This window comes from Microdochium trichocladiopsis, assembly GCF_020744255.1.
Source record: "Microdochium trichocladiopsis strain MPI-CAGE-CH-0230 chromosome Unknown B0I36scaffold_2, whole genome shotgun sequence".
Classification (NCBI taxonomy): Eukaryota; Fungi; Ascomycota; class Sordariomycetes; order Xylariales; family Microdochiaceae; genus Microdochium; species Microdochium trichocladiopsis.
Window position 1 is genome coordinate 2,281,529 of NW_025763545.1, and position 23,744 is coordinate 2,305,272.

Below are 23,744 nucleotides of genomic sequence, written 5' to 3' on the forward strand. Positions count from 1 at the left end.
GCCTGGGGGAGCGCCAACTGCTGGCTGCTGCTTGCCTCTGCTCATGTCCCCCAGCACCACCACTTCATGCCGCACATCCGGCCACATCCGCCCGTTCCCGCCGTCTCGAAGTCCTTATACCTAGCCTACGCCTGATTAAGAGTCCATCGCCATCCGAGGGAACGAGCTGGTGTTGGCCATCTGCTGTTGCTGACGTACAGAAGGGCTACTTGACGTCTCCCCAACGACGCACATAAGACATCCTGAGCGTCGTAGCATTGCAGCAGCCTGCGTGCCCCGATGTTGAATGCCCGCAGATTGACGAGACCTTGGGTGGTCGATGGTGCGACACAGAGCAGGCTCGCTCGACAACTAGGGAAATCCAGTCGGGGGCATCCGCCCAATCGGGCCACCACCGCACGAGATGACTGCAGAAGGCATGCACCCGAAGGGGGTCATCCGCATTGCTGGGTGTTCTACCATGTACGCTGTGCCTGGCGTGCGTGGTCCCGTGCCAGTTGAATGAGCGAAACGACGTACGCCCAGCTTCCTTCGCACTAGCCATCCAGCTCACCGGGCCTCGAACCTTCTGGGCTCGATCATAGGCGAGTCTCCTGCATACTCCGATGCCACCATCAGCCCACGCGGCGCGCTGGCAAACTCTAAAAGCCTACCTTTTGGTCGGGTACATTACTTTAGGTCGGCCTCGGTCGCAGGTCGGTTCAGCGTCGCCGGGGAGTCTCCGCACAGGCTCAGCGACGATTGTACCATTAGCTGTGAGCGGTAGGTGCCTTGGCTGGGAGTGATGAGCCTCATGACACCCGACATACTTTGCAGTGCGCGACCACGCTCGTCCTGAGCAGCGACCTCATGACAGTTTGATTGAGGCATCTAGGTAGACGTGTCGCCCATTTCACTGATGCCACATCATCCATTTGCGATGGGTGGTGTCGAGCGTCGATGACGCGCAAGCACGGGGGCTAGGGCACAGCGTGGGAAGAGAAAGCTTGCGTCTCTGTCATCTGCGCCAAGGCGAGCTATGTCTCTCTCTCTGTGTCTTGTCCCTTCCCGCACAAAGTCGCTCACCAGACTCGCTCCCGTCCCGTGGGAAATCCTGCTTCGCCAACCCTTGGCACAAAGCTTGGGCAAGGCTTGGACCCGCGGGCTTGGCAACGAAAACGACCAGACGGTCGGTCGTAATTGTCCAGAACTGGACCCGCGCGCACGGGCCGCCTGCATGGCGACATGCCCTTCACGTCCTGGTGTCAAAAACTGGACGGCCAGGGGGGGACTACTAGCGTCGCAGATCGCAGCAGCACGTTCTATCAATAGCATCGCCTATTAAATGGTCTCGAACACCACATGATGAAAGCGGAATGCATGGATGCTTGCATGGACTTACTGTTGTGCCGCCGTAGACAGTCGTCATGATGCAAGATCTCTCTTCCGCAGAGCAAGGTTCAAGCTGCCGACTACGATCTGACGAGGGAATAAGAATGTCGGCCCAACCAGAGTGAACCATAAATATGTGGTGGACTCGCACACACACTCACACAGATGGTATGCTTATTATATTTAAGCTTCTGAGACTTTCCCAAGTAGCTCTCCGGACCCATGAATGGAAGCGTCATGACATGACGAGTTAATAGAGGTGGAACGAGTTGAGACATAAAGTTAGCCCTTTCAAGATTGAGGATTGCACTGCAGCTTTGCCTCGCCCTCGAGTTGTCACCCGCTTCACACGAGCCGCTTCGGGACAATGGAAGATATTTGAGGCGTGCGAGGGTCCCTCTCGCACGGGGCTGTATACAAATAAGGAGCGCGGTAGCCATTGAGATGTAACAATCATTGTATGAGAACAGATTCGGCGTATGAAAAGGAAGAAAAAAGGAAAAAAAGAACGAGCGTTTGATCACAAAAAGTGAACCAAGCAACAACTATCGAAACTAAAAAGGTGAAAAGTACGAAATGATACACGTGGTCTTGACACGCGCCCTGAAACCCAAGCTTGCGAGAGTCTGTGCGAGGGTATTGCCATGGTCAAGCATCGAGGGCGGAAAGGTACGCAGCACATGTATATATCCAGTGAATAGGGTGACCGTGACCGATGCTCGAGGACGCGGGGTTTCACTTTGTCAAAACCTCTAAACCTGACAAGTATTGCTTCTCTGCATGCAATCCTACAAAATCATGAGCATATCTTCATAACCAAGTGGCATCAAGCCGTTGTGCGAGCATCGTACATTGGCACCTCTGGACTTGTGGACCTCTGAACATGGCACTCGAGCAGTCAGGGCATTGGCTCGCTAGTGTCCCGTGTCATGGGACAAGAAATCCACGACAGCATTTTCTGCTAGGACGCAATACGCGGTTATAATACCCTCGTAATAAACGAAACAAGGCGGGCCATACACCAGAATGTCCTGCGAGTCGGTACGTGGAGTGTTCAGGCTGATAACGTCACTTCACATACACAACACTACTAATATTGAAGTAACAATATACCAGTGAGAGTTATTGATACAGGTTCATCAGTGGCCTGAGAACAGCATTGTGCTATTCGCCTGTAGATACAGTCTCCTCAGGGACGGCGCGCGCTCTGTTCCACTTCAGCTGAGATCTGTGTTTATGACCAGATCGTCCTTGCTACGGATATGCATGACAATGGTGACACCTTCGATGCCCAGGTCTCCGTTCTCCAGTCTCACTGTTTGATCTGCCGAAGCAGCGGCCACCGATTGTCTCAGAGCAGTGCGGGACGAAAGCTCAGCTCTAAGTGAGCGTATTTCCGTAGCCAAGATGGAGTACTTTTCCCTCCACTCGCATGTATGCTCCCCCACAGCATGTGGTGTTGGCCGCTGAGCCTCAACATCCGAGACATGGGTGCTTGTGAACAATGGCAGCTCCCCAGGCTTTTCACCTTCTATCTCTGCAAGACTGGCCCGCAACCTCTCAAACCTGCCGCACACGTCCGCTTCAATGTCTGCGACAGGCCGCTCATATGTATTTGGTGTGCCTGGCGACTTGGCCTTTTCAAACCTCCTAGCGCCAGATCGGTCCTGCATGGCGCGTGAGGCTTCTGCACGTTGCTTCTCGAGAGAGGGCTGTGCCTTTCCCGCAGAGCCGTCTCCGACCTCATCTCGCCCCCGCTTGAGCGCACGGGTATGATTCGGGTAGACTTCGGTTCTTGTGCGAACTCTCTGTTCACCCTCAAAAGATCCTGGAACAGAGCTTGATACAGGCCACGTGCCAGCGTTGATGTACTTGTCGGTCTCTCGTGCGCCATGCAAAGAGCGAAACTGAGGTTCCTCCGCTTGTCCATGAACTTTTGAGTTACTAGCCTGATTGGACGAACTGCGAGCATTCTTGGCCATATCCTGGCCGATACCGCGGTCATAGGTTCCGATTGACCTCTTCGGAGTACCTCCAGTCTGGCTCTCTGAACGCAGCTGGTTTTGCGCGTTAGCTGCTTCTTTCTGTGGATTTTTTAGCCAGAGAGGGGGGCTTGACACCCGCAAACGTCGGCCTTCTGTCTGCTTGGCACGTGGCGACAGCTTCGGAAAGCCCTCTTTTTCGTTCCATCTGTCCCTGTCAACATTCGCCTGCTGGCCAAGAGCATCATTACTTGTGCTTGTACCAAATCCTCCGGGGCTCTGTGATCTGTGGTAGTGATTCTGTCCAGGATGAAGTGCGGAGATTGGATCCTCGACGTAGACAAATGAGCTGGTCTTGGCGATAGGCAACACTTCGGCTGGGGATTTAAGTAGTTTGGGACGCTCAAAAGCTGCGTGAGGCTGGTCGCTCGCTGTGTGACTGCTTTGATTGTTGATTGTTGAATCCTTCGCGCGATCTCTGACATAGCTCTGCGAATCTTGACCTACTGCGGCTGTCAAGTGTTCATGAATGTGGTGAAGGCCGTGGAACGAGACCGAGTGGTGGCGGTGCATGGTTCCTCGTGGCGGCGGCTGATGTTGATGAGCAGTTCCATAGGGATGTTCGTCTGTATCGTGGGCTGAGAGGAGGATGCTGAGGTGCCCGTACGACGGGGGACTGCTGTTGCTGGCGGATTTCTTTACCTGCTGAGGAAGACCCGGTCCATTTTCTTCATTCGGTCTTCTGCCTGCCTGCACTGTCGACGCCTCTTCGGTCGTATTGTCCCCTCTTTGCGTATCAGGTCGAGGCAACCAGTTCTTCGCATCAGTGACAGCATATTCACCACCTTCTGTGTCCACAGAACCATCCCGCGTGCTGCGGTCTGCTAGCAAGAAAGGGCTGCTTCTGACTAGGGATGACTTGATTGCTGCTTCGGATGCATATTTCGACGGGCTCCGCGGAGGCCCATGCACAGGGCGATTGAGCGCTTGCTCTCGAACTGATGTTTTGCCAATACCGCCCTGGTCGATACCTCGAGACGTATCCTCGATGCCGATTCTTCGATGCCGAGAGATCGAGTCAATGTGGCTAGGGCGGACGAATTGGGGGCCTTCTAATGGAATTGTCTGTCTGCCGTGGTGAGAGAAACGAGCATGAGCATGCATGTCCTGCTCGGTCACCTCGCAGAGACACATTTGACAGACATGGTGGCCACAAGAAGAGCATTTTCTTGGCGACCAAATTGGCGTCGAGCAGATATGGCAGATTCGACAAAATGTTGGCGGACTGGCGCTACCATTCGTGGGACTTTGCGCCGTTCCGTCATCTGATAACTAGCCAGATGGCCGCGATATACTGTATTGAGCATACAAGTCTCGAGCGGACTGCCGTTTCTTGGCTTCCGTGACAGGTGAGGACGAAGCCGACCCGATACGGGCCTGGTCGAGATTTGAATTCGAGAGGGACTCTCTGCTGGGTGCCATTGAAATCTCCTTGGCCCTGAGCTGGGAGGTCGATGATGCTTGAGCAACTCGTCTGGGGTCTGGACGCTGCGAACGGGGACTTGGCTCAGCCAAAGTCCCCATGCTCGTTTTCTTCATTTGATATACAGGTTTCACTCGACCAGACACTTCCTAGGCACAGTCCGGTGTGCTGATGTTGGCTGCCGTAAAGGCGTGTGCAGCTCCGTGGGTCCTGCGCCCGGTGTTGAGTCCCACAAAGGTGTGTTTATGCTGGAGGCCGCGCGCGTGACCGAGAGGCGTGATGTTGGCAGCTGATTCAAAATTTGTTGTGGTTGACCGTTGGCCCCAGCTCACTTGCTTGATGTCCCGTTCCCACTCGAGAAACTGAGGGTCGGGTTGTGGCTCGTGGCTGTTATGGGCAATACTATGCAGCTGACGCAAGCGAGACTGGACAGTGCCTTGTCGGATAACTGGAGGTAAGGCAGAGGTCGAGATCGAACCCTGCAGCGGAGTGCTTCGAGCTTGTGCCGTTGCCATATCGATATGGAGCAATATCTGTACACAAGAGAGAATGCAGAACTAAGCAATGTGCAGCTGTGCAATACAAAGGCATTCAAACAAGAGCGGACGGTGCCCACACGGGCAAGATGGAGAACGAAGACATGCTAGAGCGAAAGCTGGGCCTGGTGTGCCAACCTGGCGTTGTGAAATGCAACATGCACGTGTGCACCAATGCTTTCGAGGTCATGGAGAGGCAGGAGCTCTGAAACGTTAGTGAAGCCTAGAGTGAGGAAGGTGCCGTTGGACCAGAGTTCAAGCACGAAAGGAGGCAGCCACGATGGAGAAACGGGACTGCAACAGGCATGATAAAAGTGTCTTTCCTGGCTCTGGTGGCCTTCAGGACAAAAGGGATGCGTTTGTGATGTACAAGTGGCGGCTTTGGGTGGTATTCCGCTATGCTACAATTTATTTGAGAACGGCCTGCAGACTCTCGAGAACCTACGGATAGCATGTCAGTACATGGCAACGACACTCGGGATCTCGGGCAAGTGAGAATCTTACCTCCAGCTCAATCTTGGCCTCCGCAATATCCTGCTCGCTGCCACTGCCGTTGGCGACCTTCTGGGCCTCGGTGATCTGAGCACGGACAGCCTCCGCGCTGAAGTCCTCAAGCGGGTAGCCCTCGACGGCGTTGATGCTGAGAACCGAGTTGGGCTGGACGACGGCGAAACCGCCAGACACTATGGTGAACAAATCATTAACCATCGCTCTTCTCCGAAATATCCTATCCAGTCCCGGAGGTCCACGTACGGAAGAACTGCTTGCTGCCGCCGGCCTCCTCAATGACCTCAATCAAGCCGGGCTTGAGCTGCTCGATTGAGGGAACGTGGTTGGCGAGAACACCCATCTCTCCGGACTCGGCGGGCAGGTTGACCTGGACGACATCCTGGGACTTGAAGATGGACTGTTGCGGGAATTAGCTCTGCTGAAACATCGATTGTTGCATTGCCGTGTTCGGCGATTCAAGGGCGGGTCGAGCTCGAGGTTTCATCGGGGGGAAATCGCCGAAGGTCGTCGAGGGTGCCTCGCATACCTGGTGAGGAAGAGACAAGCTGAGCTTGATCTGTAGAGCAGGTTAGCATGTGGTGCCTGAGTAGCGAGGGGGAGGGCAGTACGAGCCTTGTCGGGGGCCGCCTCGGCGTAGGTTCTGCGCTGCAGAGGAGCGCGCAGGACCGCAGGGCGGACGCGCAGGGCGGCGCGGGCGACACGGAGGGTGTTCATGGTGGATGGGGTTGCCAATTGGTGGATGCGTGACGTTGAAGCAGTTCACGACGGCCAACACCTGCAAATTGAGGAATTATTTGATGTTCGGGATCGGTCGGGTCAAGCACCCACTCCAGACATGGTTAGCCCCAAGCCTCATGGTGATTGGACAGACCACGTGACTTGGGTGCTCTCGCTCGAGCGGAGCGATCGTTGAGCTCTCCACATCTTGCAGGCCTACCCGGGAGCATTTAACGCTGCCTTCTTCCACCACTTCGAAGCAGTCACTTGGACGGCCAGGCAGACCACGACAGGAGTCTCACTTTCGTGTCCAGGGTCTTTTGAGGTTTCGAGCTGCTACCATTTAGCGTGTTTATTGATCAGCATTGCAAATGAGTGCATCTTTTGAGGTTTCATGAGGCAACATGCATATGCCCTCTGAGCATTCTGCTGACTGCAAGAGATCATCTGCGATGCTGTCACAATGGTGAAGATGACATGTGTGCCAGCGCATGATTTCACAGTACTGACTTTTTTGAAGTGCCGTTCATACCATGCCTGGGAGGTGTTCCCAGGACGACTTCTACAACCATATCTCTGTTTCAGGGAAGCCAGAATGGCTTTGTTTGTCTCCAACAATTACTCAAAGTTGCAGCCTTTAGGTAGATGACGTAGGATCACTCCAATCCATGCCTGCACAGTACATCTCTGATTGGCGATCGACCCTCGTCAGTCATCAGGCCATCGACCGCTGAATAGCGTCAGCAACGAAGCGAGCTATGATGGAATATGCTATTCTTACAACCACGCGTTCGCCACAAAGGAGCGTCCCGTCATGAACAAGTTTATAATTGAACTGGGCGGCGCGCGTCAGCGAATGCAGACGTGGACTTGTTGTGTTAAAGTGGCCGAAAGTGCAAATCACTTATCAGCTCCGAGCATCATCATCAGCCAGTCCGGAGGCCTCTTTGCCAAGTGCTCAAGAAGGGACCCTGACAATGGCTGCCTGGATTGCGCGAGTCCCGACTCCTCCCCAGACCCCTTCAATCTCGCCATCGACAGGACAACGTGCATTCATCTGGAGTAAGCCGTCGCCGCACTGCTGCATACAGCCACGACTAACAGACCCCAGCAGTCGCTCCGCACTCCATGCTTTAGCGCACTGGGTGGCTACAGTAGTGACAGCGGGGACTTGGGGTTCCGTCGGCGCCGTGAAGGGGCTGCACGAGAACGAGACATGTCATCTAATCGGGATACCGATATTCAGTTTCGACTCGCACAGAGCTGTCAGCTCGAAAGTGTTGGTGTGTTATGTTAGGATTGGCCCTAGTCTCTTTCATAGTCCTAGATGAAACGTGAACCAAAGCAAAAGGGGGAGGAGCAATTGATCGAAAACCAACAGGAGCCGCCCTAGCCGACGGAATTGCGTAATGTCTCTTGAGACTGGTCATATGACCACTCCCATGCTCGTGGCTTTTCGGCCTTGAACTGCAGCTCTCGTCAGACATTAGCGCGACTCCTGTTGTTCCTTCCTTCGCTCTTCCGCCTACCGTGCGCTGGCTTCTCGGGCTTCGCTAATACTTGACCAGGAGCAAGCTTCGAGCCTGGAAATAGCTTGCTCACCTCGAGACACCGATATCAACAACCAATCATACATCCTTGAGATGGGTAGGTCCGTAGGCACAAACACAAGCTTGCTCCTTCGAAAGTTGGAATTGGGATCGACTCCTCGCCGACTCCGCAGACATCGCACGGTCCTTGGAATAACAAAACACGAATGACTCGCCGACAGACTGCCAAACCAAGGAACTTCTCTCTCTCCCTCATCTCCAACTCGTGCACATGCCGCAGCATCGTGCAGTAGCGGCGGCACACCCGCGTCGACGTGTCAAGCGAGAGTTGGGTTGGGGTGTCATCGCAAACGGGTCTCCCCTCCTCGTAGATCCCCTAGGGAGAAACGGCAAGGCGGGAGAGCAGCGCGCGGAGGGGGTGTTGCTTTCAAAGTCCCCAGGAAATCCCACGGCAGATCCCCGAGCATTTCATGCATTCGCCATTTGCAGGTCTCATACCAGTTCCCATCGGTGGGGACGAAGCAAACTAACTGCATGAGGACTCCGGTGCGCAACAAAGAAGGAACATGATGCAGCTTCTCCTCTCTTCTGGCCAGGATACGCAGATGAGTGAAAGCGACCGTCGAGAAAACCTCGCTCCTGTTTGTCTGACTGGTTAGCTTGCCCGTTGACTCGTGATCGACATTTGGGCATTGTCCGTCCCAGGGAGCCTACATACAACCCTGGCCCAACCTCTGGCACTTGAGAATAACACCCACGTTTCGTCCATGTCAGTAAAGATCGACAAGAGGACAAACAGATCGTCCGCCAAGCGTGGACTTGACAGCTCATCTGACAGGGCACTGCCAACTTTAAAGCCCTGGTCAGGCGATTGGGTGTTCCAATTGAAGACAGTTGATCCATCATAAGGTGGCCATCATGAGGTGGCCAACGTGACATGGACCATGGATTACGGTTGACTGGGGAACTTGTAAACTCATGGGGGTGATACTAAGTTCATGGTGGGAATTGCCTGCTGCCATCCTCTCATGGCAAGTTGGGGTGACACAAGAACGGCGTCGAGAGTTTTGTGGATGTGTACCACAAGATGGCGTAAGCAGCGCCCTGGAGCAGCGAAAAGTCGTTAGGCCACGGCCCGTGAAAGTGCAGCGTGTGCGAGCCAGTTCAGTCCTTCCAAAATGCACTGGGCGACGTAGGCGGGCAAGTAACGAGCATACAAATGCAGCACGCATCTCAAACCCATGTAGCACGTATATGTCATCGCAACAACTACGAGGACGAAGTCGTGTGTACAACTAGCGTCTCAATCACAGTGTTGGCTCATCAACGAACAGCATGCGTGCTCTTGATACGATATCTCGACGTCGAGTATGGACAAATAAGATATCAGGAGCGGTGGTTAAGTTGTAATGCTGAGGGTTGACTTTGTACCAAATTCACACAGCCCTTCCTTGACATGGCACCGTAAGTACGTAAACAGATGCGGCTGATTCCAGAATGCTCTGGTACTCTATCAGCCAATACGATTTTGTAGTGTAAGGCGTGGCGGAAGCTCAGCTCAGCGCAAGCTGTCTAAAAGTCGGGCCAGGGCTTCTGGAAAAGCTTCCTCGGCTGACTAGCACACTTAGACAGGGCTGAGAGTAGTGAAACAGCGCTCACATGACAGCTTTCTTGACACACGCTGCCCGTGCACGTACACGCCACTGCACCACGCCACGCACGACGGCGGTGGTGGGACGTCTGATGGTGCGCAGGCGGGATCACCGTGGTGGCTGCACTCAACCTGTTCATGCACACGTTACATCTGGGCCGAGGACAGTCCAAGCTGACGGTGCATCGTTACGGCGTTGTGTCTATTACGGTGTGTTAAACTGACAAGGAAGGGCGACAGTGAAGGCTTACCACAGCAAAAAGCACCTAGGCTCACCAGGCTGCCAGGTCGGCCACCAGGAGGCTCAAGATCCGCTCAGCCTGCTCAGTGCTTTCTAATCAACTGCAAAACGCCAGGCGGTGTGCAGCCAGCTAGCCCAGGCTCAACTGGCACAGCGGGTGGCCATAGTCGCAACCCATCCACCAAGAATGGAGTCGGTGGGCTTCCAGCACGTTTTTTGAGATCCTCCATGGCCTACCTACCCCAAGGGTTGGAGATGCCGCCGCAAAGCTCGGCAAATCATGTTCTGCCTGTCAGGGGTAGGAATGAGGGCCATAAAGTTGTGTATGGATGGATTAATGATGTGCAATTGCGGTGGTCACGTTGACACTTTTCCTGCAGGAGGTGGAGGGGGGTCTTCCGGGTTTGGCGACGGAGGCGCCAGGCCAGACTCTGGACGCCACAGGCATGGCCTTATTGGGCCCCCTCAGTGCTGCGCTGACTGGTCAATCGCAGATGTGTGTGCTGATGTGTGGTTTTGCGGTCGACTGGGCCAAATCGAGGCGAAATTGCGGTGACCAACGCCCTGCGTGTGGTCTGTTGCTTGGTCTGCGGGTCCCGACGGGACGGGGTTGCGGAGCCTGCGTTGAATGATGGCCCTGCCTGCCTGCAGCAGCGCGTGTAGCTGGAAACTCATCGAGTAAGAGTAATTGTCATGACCGCTGTGGACGGGTGGAGGAGCGAGTCAAGCTGCGGCCTTCGCAGGTGGAGTTGTTGGGACATGCAATGTATGTCATGTCGAGCAAGGAATATTAACTATTACAGCGACACTAGACCAACCATGCAGGATGCTGTGCACGAAACGGCCAAGGTCCGACACCTGGGAACGGGGGATCTGGTCGACAGGCCGTGACTTGGGAGGCGTCGGGGTAGCTGCGGTGCGTCAAGTGTTGCTTGTTGACAGTTCGGGGCGTTGGCATGTGAGAACAAGAACGTCCAATGCAGGTGTGCTCAGCCACCAGGGAAGCGTGCCCAGGCTGGTTGTAATTACTGGTTGAAGGGACTCTGCAGCAAGGCCTCCGAACTGCCTTGGCTATAGGACCCGGCTTGCCAGATTCGTCCAGATCCGGGACAAGCAAAAGGTCCCTGGCTGCACAGGTCTCAGCGCCGAGATGCCTGGTGGCGGGCACCATCTTACATGGCATGGGTCACGATGGCTTTTTGGGGGGGGCCCCGACATTTCGTCTGAAGTGGCTTCTGGCTGGCCCAGGTAAACATCGACCAGCCCTGCTCGCACGGAGTCGCCTCGACCACCTGAGCAAGGAGCAACTCGTCCGCACCGCGAGGGATAATTTATTCCACGCCTGGCTCCCCCAGGCAGTAAGTAACGTACACTACGTACACTCATCCGTCCGCCCGGAGGCTCCCGTGGCAGGGCGAGACCAGGACCGAAACCGGCCATTTTCACAACCTTAAAAGATCACAAGCGCACAACCGATGGCGGTGTTATGCAGATGCAGCCATACTTTGCTACTCGTACCACGCATATCTGGAGTATTGCTGCATGAGCCGCTTTCCTGGTTGCGACCCTCCCCACGCACCCCCTGGGGGGAGCGGGGGCCGGCCGCCATCATCCAATGGCGATGCTCCGAGTCAGCATAATCCCTCGGCTAAGGCGCGTCTTCGAGATCCTTGTGGGCGACCACCACCACGACGCCTCCCCTTCAACGTGAGCACTTCATTCATCTACGAGGCCGCGCCAATGTCAGCAGCCACATGCGGCAAAAGGCAAAGCCCTCGCGGGTGCTCACTGTGCCTCACTCACGTCCGCCTTATATACTTTGCACATTCAAGCCTGACAGCACCACCGTCGACCTCAAGAAGCCGATGGCCATGATGCACCAGCCCGGGACCACTTTCATGCAGCTCCCGCAGCGCCAAGCTTGTGCCATGTCAGGGTCAAGCTTGACGGGAGCTGTGGGGGTTCGCAGTGCCCATGTCTCTCTCTGCGCGGCTGGCTGTGCGGGTCGTGTCTTCTTTAGCAGTCTCCGCTCCGTTTCTAGCCTTTCAAATTTTGCTCCCACCCGTCGGCGCAATGGGAGACGGGCAGAAAATTTTGGCACCGCGTGGAGACTGGATTTTCTCCTCTCGCAATTTGGAAAACGGCAGAAAATTTCTCAGGCTTGTTCAATTTTCTAGCGCTTCGGCTGGGACCACCGCAGACGCCTAGGGAGCCTACTTGTGTACGTCTGGAACAGAGCGTGAAGCACCGTGGCTGAATGCGGCTCACACTCTTCCACGCCGGGTCGTTGTTGGAACAACAGTGGACTGCCCGCGCGCCTCGCATACCGCTTGTTGTCTTGCCTTGTCCTCGGCCCCCTTCATTTGTTTCGTCGAGCTGTCCCGTCCTGTCCCTGGTCTCCGATCTGGGTTCGCCTCGATCTGCAGCGGTGCTTGGGCCACGTCCCCTGGTTCATGCTGCCAATGGATCAATGTGCAAGCACCATGGCGAGCACTTGCATCAACATGACTCTGTGGGAGCTCCTCACGACTCCGTGCAGCACAATCCACAATGGCACGGAGCTGAACTGGAGTCGTCACCGTTGCGTCAAATCCTAGAAACGGAACTCTGTCAAGGCTGACCGTTCAGCCTCAGCGTCCGCGCTGGCGTCCGCCTCGGGTAGCGTAAGAAGTCAAGTCTTTTACCCAAACGTTTGTTTACGCTTTCCACCCCTCTGGCTCGGCCGCTCCATCCAACGTTTTCGACAGACCTCGCCAGCCGAAATCCGGAGGAATCACTAATTAGCGACAGGACCACAAGGGCGAAGCAACCTTCCCCTCCACCCCAAAACACACGGCGCTCCTTTCAGCTTTGGATGAGGTCAAGACTGTTCGGTGCGGTACCGGTACTCCTGCCGGAATCCCCCATTTTTCTTTTCTGGCTGCTCTACATCTTCTGCATACACTAAGTAGTGTGATCTCCAAAGGAACCTGCGTGCAGATCCAAATCTGTGGGCCAACAGGAAGCCACGACAGCCAGGCATTGATCCGCACACAAGTCATGGGGTATGCTGCACAACGCGGACGTTCGTACGATGCCAAGTCACAGTCGATGCTCTGGTCTGATCGAGTCTGGAATGCGACAATACAAGGGCACGAGCGCTCGAGGCTAGCGAGTCGGGAAACAACGTAATCTCATGGCGGGCGTCATCCAAGCGACCAACCGGTTCTTGCCTGCCGTCGTATGACGGCAGATCAACCGGAACACATAAAATGCCTCTTGCTGGGTGCGGGCGGGCAGGCAGGCGGGCCGCAGTGCACGAGAGCCAAAAGGCAAATGGCCGTTAAATTGCCTAGACACGTACCGGGCCTGGTCATGTTTGTGCTGGCTGGTGCCAGGTGCGCTAAGCTAGGGCGCTGGCTGGTGCCAGGTGCGCTAAGCTAGGGCGCTGGCTGGTGGTGCTGGTTTCGTGGTGGCCGGGTGCCCGAGAATCGCGACGTCATTGCCCTTTGGACCTAGCCAAGCCTGGTCTAAGACCCCTACTTTGCACGCACTGGACGGCGCGCCGCTGCGGCAGACCAGCGCTCACTTCCTGTCTGCCGACACCGCCCACGCCCTGGCGCGCCAGGGTTGCATGCCCTGTCGTGCCCCGAACGGACGGTGCCACGCCTCCACCCAATAACGGCCATCCTCCGTCTGCGAACCCCCCTGTGGACAGTATGACGGGCGCGCTGCGTTCTGTCAACACACTGCACTGTGCTCCGTACCGTACCGTTTGCCAGTACCTACACGACAGCGGCAAAAGTCTCACTGCGGCTGCGCCAGCTCTCGAGCATTGCCGTGCCGTGCCCGTGCCTGCGCCCTGGCCCTTCCCCTGCCAATCCAGACACCCCTTGCGCGCCCACCAGCGGCACTCGCCCGAGCGCTCGCGCACCAGTTGACCGCACCACCCACGCCCCTGCCCATCGCACCTTCCCTGCCGCTGCTCCTGCTCACTCGCCCATCCGGCCCCAGCCAGACCAGACCGTACTTACACACGCCGCATCCGCTCCTCTCTCTCGATCTTCTCCTACAACACCCATCAGCAACCACGTCGGACCACGCAGATTCTGCTCTGTCAGAAGTCTGAAATTATCACAGCATACGGCAATTCTGTCTAACGGCTACTCGTCCTTTTCTGCTCCCCCCAAAAATTACACCTCGCCGTCATTGCCTGTTATGTCTCGCCCTTTATAACAAAGCGGTCCTGAGGGACACACTCGCACTCTCAAGTTCTCGAGCTCAGTGCACCAAGCCGACAGGCAGGGACAGCACGACCACAAAAGCAGTAACTCAGATCAAACAGGAGCCGCACGGCTTCTTGAAACGGACGGCGTCCTTTAACGACAACTGGAGTCGTCAGCTTCGATACACTCATCAGTCGTGGCTAAGCAGCTAAGACGCCAGCCCGGCTGCTTCGCCTTGTTGCCAAGACTCGCCACTCAACCACTTACTGGGCTGCACCAGCTATTTGTTTCAACGACCATCCACCTTAGCCCCCGGTCTTGTTCCTCCTCCAGACATGACCAACAACTCCTTTCACGATTTTCGATCCTCAACCGTCAGCTGGACACAGCACGGCGCGCCCATGCAGCACGCCACTGACGACGAGGTCGTCCCAGAGGCTGACGAGCCCCCGGACGACGTCCTCACTTTTACCAAATCCAATGGCCAATTTAGGAGAACCGTGGTACGCAAGACGAGCGACAACCAGCACGAGTCTCTCCTCACCAAAGCACTCCACCACCCGGACGACGATATCAATCGTGGCAATTACGACACGACACGCCGGCGTTCTATGAACAGCAATGTCAGCATTGCCTCCACCGTCGACCTGGTCAGCGACGTTTCTGGGGTCACGAGCCCTTCTCGCTCGAATACGCCAAGCCCGCCCCCGCCCGTCATCGCGCTCGACCGTCTCAATGCGAACATGTTCAGGTCTGCTCCAAAGGCGACTCTCACACAGAATGAGCCAGTGAGCGTACCGGCAGCTGCACACGGACCTGATGGTATCGCAAACTTGAAGCCCAAGGATGCGACGGCTGATTTCCTTGCCAAGAAGCGTTGCATTTCTTTCGCATGCGGAGCCAACAAAGTTACGCCTCAGCCAAGTCCTGCAGCCCGTCAGAGCCCGCCAGCACAGCAGTCCACAGAGGAGAAGCCTGTGAGGAAACCTTGCATCAAATTTGCTTGCCCGAGCAAGATTGACGTGCGCGCATCGTCGCCCAAAGTCAAGTCTCCCTACGGTCCACCGCCGAAGAGCCCACGCTCGCCACGACTTGTGCGGGTTCCTACTTCTCCGTCGGCCCACAAGCATCGTTCTTCATCGACAAGCCGTCCTCGCTCCCACAGATCGTCCACTCCTCGCCCGACGTCGCAAAGCCCCAGGACACCCCGGTCCAAGCAATACCTACAGGCGGGCCCGGAGGATCTCAACCGGGACTTTTCTCGCTTCCATGAATTTGCATCAGACGAGCCTCAGGAAGATGAATGGATCCGTGATCACTACAAGCTCACTGGGAAGCGTATCACGGTCAACGACACCCTGCAGAAAGAACTCGAGATCAGACGACTGGGCAAGGAAGTCGAAGAGGAAGAGGAGGAAGAGGAGGCTCTTGAAGATGAGGACGGTGGTGCCGCCGCCAACCTCTCCGGGGATGACGATGATGACAATGAAGACGAAGACGAGGAAGACGCCGAGCAGGACGATGATCTCGAGGACTCGTACGATGCCACAGAGGACGTTTCTGTCTACGCTTCCGACGACGATGTCTCTGACGGATATCACACGGACAACGAAGTTGGCTTTGCCGAGTCGGATGACGACGACGACGCCGAGGACTTCCAGCTGTGGAATCCGGGTCAAGGCTCAGTCCTGTGTCTCCCTAGCGAGCTTTCAACGTCGCGTCGCTCATCAAAGGCTGCCAATCGCATCGATTCTACGAGCTCTTCAGATGTCGAAAAGACACAAAAGAGAAAAAATCGTGATCTCCCTAGACGCATCAAGATCCGTCCTGGCACTCCCGAACTTCCAGACAGCACCGATTTCGTGTGTGGAACTCTCGACGAGGATCGTGCTCTTGAGGATGCTTACATTTCCTGCGTTGCTGCTAGGCGGCGGGAGAAACTGCATGTTATCCCTCAGGACATCGACCCCAGCTTCCCCACATCTGAGCCCGATGACGACGATGACGACGAGGAAGAGGCTCGGCAGTCTACAGCACAGGACAGTGATGACCAGCTGTGGATCCATGGCAACATGGAAGACATCAACCACGATAGAGGCAATGCTAAAGAGCGACGCACCAAGCACATTGCTTCCCCTCGTCGGCACCGTTCTCCGCCGCCAAAACGCGCACGCTCTCCGGCGCCACAGCGCATCCGCTCGCCTCCTCCTAAGATCAAGATTGGCGGACGTTCACCAAAATGTCTTTTTGACAGACAGTCGCCTCGTCAACTCCTGTCGCCTCCCCTGCTCACTGGCGCTACCATCCGTTCGCCTCCAGCCTCACTTGTCCAGTCTGGAGCACAAATGCAGCGTGGCATGAATACTTTGGCCTTCCGGCCAGGCCCCACGCAGACCAAGTCCTTACCACGTGCCGCCGCCTTGTTCCCCCCACATCTCAAGGCTCAACGACGCGCCAAGAACGCACATACGTCGCAAAAGGGACACCTACGTGGAGCCATCGACATCTTCAAGGGGCTGGAGCAAAAGCGACAGCGTAGGAAAGAGAAGGAGCGGGAAAAGTACTTCCAGAAGCATTGCAACATGGCCCGCAAAGGTCAGATTCACGAAAAGCGTCCCATGCCTGGCAAGGGCGCCGAACGTATGCGTGAGATCGGCTTACTGATGGCGAACAAAAGAGCTCCCGCAGGCTTCGTCTTGTCCGTGTGAGCTCCGTCTTTTCCATGAGTTGTCGGTCGGGAGTTGTTCAACATGATGCTCTCCAACTGTCGCAATTTCTCTTGTTGCTGCAAGCAACACCATTCTTGTATATATCTTTTCCTTTCTCACATATGTAACGAATCTCTTATGTAACCCGAGTCCAGAGGTTTTCAGTACCTGGAGGGCATTTTGGGTCGGCGTAATGGCATTTAACGGGCATCAATGGGGGTACGGAGCATTAGGCGGCGATTGGGCATATCATTTTCCCAGGTGCAAATACCCAGTTGCAATCCATCACTGAGCATTAGCATAGCACTCGCTAAACCATCCAGCATTTCAACAAAACTCATTGACACTTTTCCCGAGCTTGTGACATGTCTGTCGATGGGCACCTGCTTATTTGCGCAATCGTGTGACCGGCGTGTCTGCCATACCAGTTTTCGGTCGAGATACTGGTGTCCAAGGTTCAAAAAAAAAAAAAAAAAAAAAAAAGAAAAAGGTCGTCCACGGGTAGGCAAGGAGGCCTATTCTTGGGACTCAAAACGACGAAGCCAACCAACCTGAGTATGCGCAGTTGGGGTGGTGCGCTGGTACGTACCGTTGGGGCACCAGCGCTGGCGCTGGCCAAAGGGAAAGTGGGCCCCAGTGCCACCCACTCCTGACTGCTGGGGCTGCGTTTGGCTAGAAGCGGCGGTGGTGGCCAGTGGCCACTTGGGCACTTCGAGCCAGACCCGACAAGGTTCCTATTGTGCTACAACTACTATCGCCCACGTCTATCCGACTTTGCCCTTGAGCGCTTCACGAGCCCGTCACGACCTTTTGCATCACCGCCAACCAGCACCACTCTGGGCGCCACCTCTACGCAGTCACCAAGCCATCGATTTTACTCCAGCGTTCACGATGTGGATTGTCAACTGGTGTAAGCACTCCCGCTGCGACCGCACATAGCACCCTCCTCGGACGACCGCCGCCAGACGCTGACCTTCTGTCTGACCCTTTCACAGTCTGGGACGTTCTGTCCAGCCTTGGACTCATGAACAAGCATGCGAAGCTGCTGTTCCTCGGCCTTGACAACGCCGGCAAGACCACACTGCTGCACATGCTGAAGGCAGGTCCCCTCCCCCCTTCGACCCTGCGCTGCTCTCCCCACCGCCGACCGCTTCCGACAACCTCTTCATCCCGCCATCGCACCGCAATACGCCATGCTAATAGAATAATCAACATATAGAACGACAGAGTCGCCATCCTGCAGCCCACTCTGCACCCTAGTAAGTCCACTACGGTCCCGCGATCTTGAGGTCAAACCTCAAGGTCACACAGCACGTGGTCAGCTGCTTACCATGAACCCAGCATCTGAGGAGCTTGCCATCGGCAACGTCCGCTTCACCACCTTCGACTTGGGTGGTCACCAGCAAGGTATGTTGTCTATGGTCCCCCCGGCCCCTGTACTCCCAGCCCTTTGTGCTTGGATGCGCCATGCGGCTAACGATACATGCTTCTACACAGCCCGCCGCCTGTGGAAGGACTACTTCCCTGAGGTCAACGGCATCGTCTTCCTCGTCGATGCCAAGGACCACGAGCGCTTTGTCGAATCCAAGGCCGAGCTCGACGCTCTCCTCGCGATGGAGGAGCTTTCCAAGGTGCCCTTCGTCATCCTCGGCAACAAGATTGACCACCCCGATGCCGTCTCCGAGGACGAGCTCCGCCACCAGCTCGGCATGTACCAGACTACGGGCAAGGGCAAGGTCCCCTTGGAGGGAATCAGGCCCATCGAGGTCTTTATGTGCTCTGTCGTCATGAGACAGGGATACGGTGACGGTATCCGCTGGCTCTCGCAGTACGTCTAGGGGACCTGCCTCTAGGCGAGCTGCCAAAGCAACGACCACGTACAGCAGGACGCGTGGGGGGAAGAGGAGGACGGGGAAGCGGCCATCCAAGGAAACGCGAGGTCGATATAATGAGAGACGTGAAGCCAAACGACATAGCGACGTTGATCGTCTCGCAGTGAGGATTTGTACTTTTGTTCATGGAGTCACGGGTAGAGGATACTGATTCAATACAAGCTCCCTGTTATACGCTCATGGAGAGTCTGCCTATTTTGATCGAGACGACCTTTGGTCGTTGTTGCAAGCTACCAAATGTGCCACAAACATCCATTCGTGATATCTATCGGTTTGGGATGTCTAGAGTTCGTCACATGCGAGTTCATTCTCGAAGACGAAGCTGCCAAGAATGATATTTCCTCCAGCCGGCCTATCTTGTCCACTGCCACAACTACTCAATCGACAGTGATGTGCGGCGTTCATCCTATCAGCGAAGCTGGACCATGACTCTGGCTACTTTGTTCTGCTGGTGATCCGGCAGAAGTTAGAGTCGAGTCTCGTTTCCCCCCCTCCCCTTATGTTATCATTCAGTGGTCTCTTGCCACTATAGCTCGGCAATATTCAAGGCTGGATTGACGTCTGCTATTCACTGTCTTGAGCTGCTTGGCGGCATCCAATAAGGCTCTGATGATCCCAAGAAATTCAACAACTTCTGTTGGTTGAGGGATGTCTGACCCTTGTGGCCCAATGGTGACTGTGCAGTTAGTTACACTGGAGGACCTCGGGAGGGAGGGGGCCTCTCTGTTCAGCCGGGTGCGGGCCACTTTTGGAGGGCCCACCCGCGTGCTGGGGGGGCGCAACGTCATTCCACTGCTTGGCCAGCCAGCCCGAACCACTTGCATTGCCTCAGGAGCGTCGGTAGTAGGGTCATGCGGTTTGCGAGGTGTGGTTTAGGGCGGTGCTCCAAACCTTCTGCAATCACCACGTCCTCGTACTCCCAAGGCAGCTGCTAGAAGGTTCCCAGAGGCAACCGGACTGGTTGTTTACAACACTCGACGACAACAACGCCACAGCCACGCTCTACCGCCGTCGCAATCGGTTGTTCCTGGAGCTCAACCACTCGCCGCTGATTCCATCATCACATGTCGTGGTAGCTTACTGGGACAACACCACAGCCCTGACCACCACGAGCGAGGCCGCATAGACAGCCGTGTAACACGAGTCGCGAGCGACCTGTATATTGAACGACTCGTTCCTGCATCCTCGGTATCTGAGAGGTCAAGTCTTCACACCACTCTAGACTCACCTTGCGCGACAAGCGCATCCACTCAGCACCACTCATATTCGACCACAACATGAACTATACACGCTTTCAATAACAATGGCAGACGAAAAAGGTCACTCGAGCCTGCCGTTTCTCGGCGCCAGCCGAAAGAACAACTACGGCTTCAAGCAGGCCGACTTCGACTATACACAGCTCCCTGACTGGGACACCAACTTTCTACCCGAGGAAGATGTCGCGGCTTTCGCGCAGGCCCTGAGCCCCCCCGATCTTGCCCACCTCGCCTCCCCAGACGACGACTCCTCAATCCGTAGCCCCCGCAGTCCCAGTCTACCGACAGCTTCGAGCTTTGACGGGGTCACCAGGCGAGCAACCTCGGTCGCCTCGGTCGACTTTGGCCAACAATCCCCATCGACAGAGAACCACCCCGCCACCCGCCGGGACAGCAATGCCGACAGCTTGTTCATCACAGCCCAGAACGACTGGGCGCCTGTCAATCAGAAGGTGCCGCGGCGGCGCAAACGTAGACGGGCGGGGATCGGCGGGCGGACGGTGGACGAGACACGCGAGGGCTACCTCTACGGCCTGCTGAAGTGGCCGTTCCTGCTGGTTGTGGGCATGTGGATTATTGGCCTGGCTCTGTCCTACCTGTGGACCCGGTTCTATATCTTCTCGTACGAGTACTTTGTGGCGTGGCGCGGCACGCGCGAGCGGCTGCGGCGCAACATGCGCTCCGCGAGTAGCTACCGCGAATGGGTGGGCGCCGCGAAGGAGCTCGACACGTACCTCGGCAATCAGCGCTGGAAGGAGGAGAATGCGTTTGCATACTACGACTCCAAGACGGTGAAGCGCGTGTGGGAGCAGCTCCGCAAGCACCGGCGTGCAGCTGAGCAGCGGGAGGGAGAGCTCATGAACGGTGCGGGCAGGGCAGGCGGCAAGGACCGCAACGGGACGGCGGGTAATGACGCTCGCGCGAGTAACAAGGCCACATACGATCTCAAAGCCCTGGTCGAGGCTTGTGTCAAGAACAATTTTGTTGGCGTGGAGAATCCCAGGTTGTACAGCCAAACATACTACGGGACAAAGAATCTAGTGCAGAACTTTGTCGACGAAGGTAAGTGCCGACTTGCCTGGTGATGCATTTCACGGATGGGCTACGATACTAACTTTCAGATATAGTCGAGAAAGACACCCGCTTTCTGGTCAACACGACACAGCTTTCAATGGATGAGAAGAAGTCACTCTTCAAACGGATGCATGCCAACTTTGGGCGGACAGCGCTCTGTCTCTCCGGCGGTGCGGGTTTTGCATACTACCACTTTGGTGTTGTCAAGGCTTTGCTCGAAGCCGATCAAATCCCTGATGTCATTACAGGAACGAGTGGTGGTGCACTTGTCGCTGCGCTAGTCGCCACCAGGACCAACGAAGAACTCGAGCAACTGCTGATCCCAGCTTTGGCTTACAAGATTACAGCTTGTAGAGAGCCCATCTCGACCTGGCTACCGCGCTGGTGGCGGACCGGCGCCAGGTTCGACTCGGTTGACTGGGCACGCCAGATGGGCTGGTGGTCGCGCGGCTCAACGACATTCCGAGAAGCATACGAGCGGACTGGGCGCATTCTGAATGTGTCATGTGTTCCGGCCGATCCTCATTCTCCTACGATACTCTGCAACTACCTCACAAGCCCAGACTGCGTCATCTGGTCTGCAGTCCTGGCATCGGCTGCGGTCCCGGGGATTCAGAACCCTGTCGTCTTGATGATGAAGAACGGAGATGGCTCTTTATCTCCTTATTCGTTTGGACACAAATGGAAGGACGGCAGCTTGAGGACGGACATCCCAATCAAGGCACTCAACCTTCACTTCAATGTCAACTTCACAATCGTCAGCCAGGTCAACCCTCACATCTCGCTGTTCTTCTTCTCCTCGCGTGGCACTGTCGGATCACCTGTTACGCACAGAAAAGGACGTGGCTGGCGAGGCGGCTACCTTGGTTCTGCCACAGAGCAGTACATCAAGCTCGACCTGACAAAGTGGCTGAAGGTTCTCAAGCACCTCGAGCTTCTCCCCCGGCCGCTCGGCCAGGACTGGTCGCAGCTCTGGCTGCAGCAATTTGGCGGCACCATTACAATCTGGCCCAAGTCCGTGCCCAGCGATTTTCTCAACCTCTTGTCGGATCCCGACTCTGCCCGGCTGGCGCGCATGATCCACGAAGGCCAACAGAGCGCCTTCCCGAAACTCAAGTTCATTGCGAACCGGCTCAAGGTTGAGCGACTGATCGAGGAAGGACGCCGGGAGACCCGCGGCAGCGTGCGTCGGGGCAGCATCGAGACCATCATGAGCGAGGAGGACATTAGGAGTCTGCTTCGGGGCAGCACGACGACGGACGAGGAGTCCGCCACGGATCCGGAGGAGCTTGACGAGGAGGTCATCATTGAAGATGATCTCGATCTGGAGAACGTGATTGATCCGCTACCTTCGCCGATCTCGCCGACTGACGGTGTCCCGCCATCGTTGGCCGACAGGGAAAAGGACGGCGCGCTCGAGGATGGCGGTGTGGAGAGGATGAAGACGGTACTTGACGAGGATGAGGATGTGATGGCTCTCAAGACCGAAAAGGTCCTTGAATAGAGACTCCTCTGGTGTCCATTGATTAAGGGCACCCGGACATTCTTCTGGAAGCTTTTCTGTCAAGCGGCGTGCGTGAGGCGGGCAGATATACGAACAAGGAGTCTTTCCAGCATAAGCCTTTGCCTTGCCTGCGAGATCGTTCTGGGTTTCAGGGCGTTTGTGCTTAGCGAAGTAGCGATACATTTCAAGTAACAATTACAAATGTTTCTTTCTCGACAAAAACAACAACAAGACCTTGTGTCGGGCTGGAAGTTTTGCTAGCTGCAGATGAGGCTTTCCGGGGGTTTCCCCGCCAGTCTTTGCATCGCTTCGTGGCTCCAGGACAGGGTAATCGCAGCTGCTAACACATGCTCGGGACTCTGAACTGGACAAGGCCTTACCCCATCCCTCGGAGCGCGATTTATACACTGATTTGGTATTGTACGTATTCTTTCATGATCTCCTCCTCGTCGCTTCCGTTGCCTCCTGCCACTCCTCGTCGGCCCATTGTGAACCTCGAATTCCATCAGCAAATGGACTGCGAACTTCCGGGTCAAGAGATGAGGCGACGGCTACCTGCTTCCCTGCTTGCTTGCCCATCCCCGCCAGTAACACGCCCACTCGTTTCGGTCCAGTGGTGAGATATACTTGCTCGCGAAAGGTTTATGGGAGGCTCGATGGCCGTAGACACGACCGCGACCGTGGCCTCAACAATCTTTCAAGTGGCAGAGCTATGATCTCCCGGTATACTTCGCATTACTGCTCGTGCAGTGCTAGAGCTTAGCTGGCGTAAACCAAAGAAAACAAAACAATGTCCAGGCGGTGAACCACAAATGTACGCCGGTGACAAGCAACCGAGCGGGATGTTGTATGACAGTGTCACACAAACAACGAAACTCTGCAGACGTTGCCTGGCCTGAGCCGCCGGCCAAGGCACGGGCATGGGCAATGGCAAAGGCGAGCGACACCGCCTGTTTCCTGCACACGGAGGAACAATCATGACAAGAGCTGACTCAACACTGTGATCGGATGGCTGCTGTTTGGCCCCTGTGACTGCAATTCACGGGCGGCCTGAGGCACAATCC

The 23,744-nt window shown here is 55.9% G+C and overlaps 6 protein-coding genes across 6 annotated transcripts; 2 read left to right on the forward strand and 4 right to left on the reverse strand.

Moving 5' to 3' along the window:
• Positions 1–600: 600 nt before the first annotated feature.
• Positions 601–1,269, reverse strand: B0I36DRAFT_314790 (uncharacterized protein). Its single transcript, XM_046152812.1, has one exon. The coding sequence runs from the start codon at positions 1,216–1,218 to the stop codon at positions 907–909; it is 312 nt and encodes a 103-aa protein (XP_046016897.1). The 5' UTR covers positions 1,219–1,269; the 3' UTR covers positions 601–906.
• A 29-nt stretch (positions 1,270–1,298) lies between these two features.
• B0I36DRAFT_314791 (uncharacterized protein) lies at positions 1,299–1,893 on the reverse strand. Its single transcript, XM_046152813.1, has one exon. The coding sequence runs from the start codon at positions 1,809–1,811 to the stop codon at positions 1,452–1,454; it is 360 nt and encodes a 119-aa protein (XP_046016898.1). The 5' UTR covers positions 1,812–1,893; the 3' UTR covers positions 1,299–1,451.
• Positions 1,894–2,485: 592 nt separating this feature from the next.
• B0I36DRAFT_314792 (uncharacterized protein) lies at positions 2,486–3,575 on the reverse strand. Its single transcript, XM_046152814.1, has one exon. It carries the CDS (start codon positions 3,351–3,353, stop codon positions 2,589–2,591), a length of 765 nt encoding a protein of 254 aa, XP_046016899.1. The 5' UTR covers positions 3,354–3,575; the 3' UTR covers positions 2,486–2,588.
• Positions 3,576–5,780: 2,205 nt separating this feature from the next.
• B0I36DRAFT_359423 (ATP synthase F1 epsilon subunit) lies at positions 5,781–6,596 on the reverse strand (the record flags this gene model as incomplete). Its single annotated transcript, XM_046158125.1, has 5 exons — positions 5,781–5,813; positions 5,877–6,055; positions 6,126–6,279; positions 6,409–6,438; positions 6,561–6,596. 5 exons carry the CDS (start codon positions 6,594–6,596, stop codon positions 5,781–5,783), a joined length of 432 nt encoding a protein of 143 aa, XP_046016900.1.
• An 11,047-nt stretch (positions 6,597–17,643) lies between these two features.
• On the forward strand, positions 17,644–19,045 carry B0I36DRAFT_314805 (ADP-ribosylation factor family-domain-containing protein). Its single transcript, XM_046152815.1, has 5 exons — positions 17,644–17,864; positions 17,950–18,053; positions 18,174–18,213; positions 18,296–18,361; positions 18,452–19,045. Exons 1-5 carry the CDS (start codon positions 17,846–17,848, stop codon positions 18,790–18,792), a joined length of 570 nt encoding a protein of 189 aa, XP_046016901.1. The 5' UTR covers positions 17,644–17,845; the 3' UTR covers positions 18,793–19,045.
• Positions 19,046–19,691: 646 nt separating this feature from the next.
• Positions 19,692–22,902, forward strand: B0I36DRAFT_314809 (patatin-like phospholipase). Its single transcript, XM_046152816.1, has 2 exons — positions 19,692–21,164; positions 21,230–22,902. Exons 1-2 carry the CDS (start codon positions 20,150–20,152, stop codon positions 22,678–22,680), a joined length of 2,466 nt encoding a protein of 821 aa, XP_046016902.1. The 5' UTR covers positions 19,692–20,149; the 3' UTR covers positions 22,681–22,902.
• The last annotated feature ends 842 nt before the right edge of the window (positions 22,903–23,744 follow it).

Bases quoted from the DNA above. Each gene is read 5' to 3' on its own strand.
- B0I36DRAFT_314790 (XM_046152812.1), bottom strand. From the start codon at position 1,218: ATGCAGGCGGCCCGTGCGCGCGGGTCCAGTTCTGGACAATTACGACCG.
- B0I36DRAFT_314791 (XM_046152813.1), bottom strand. From the start codon at position 1,811: ATGGCTACCGCGCTCCTTATTTGTATACAGCCCCGTGCGAGAGGGACC.
- B0I36DRAFT_314792 (XM_046152814.1), bottom strand. From the start codon at position 3,353: ATGGCCAAGAATGCTCGCAGTTCGTCCAATCAGGCTAGTAACTCAAAA.
- B0I36DRAFT_314805 (XM_046152815.1), top strand. The intron at 18,054-18,173 runs GCAGGTCCCCTC...ATCAACATATAG, and splicing joins CACTGCTGCACATGCTGAAG to AACGACAGAGTCGCCATCCT. The intron at 18,362-18,451 runs GTATGTTGTCTA...GCTTCTACACAG, and splicing joins CTTGGGTGGTCACCAGCAAG to CCCGCCGCCTGTGGAAGGAC.
- B0I36DRAFT_314809 (XM_046152816.1), top strand. From the start codon at position 20,150: ATGGCAGACGAAAAAGGTCACTCGAGCCTGCCGTTTCTCGGCGCCAGC. The intron at 21,165-21,229 runs GTAAGTGCCGAC...TTTCAGATATAG, and splicing joins GCAGAACTTTGTCGACGAAG to TCGAGAAAGACACCCGCTTT.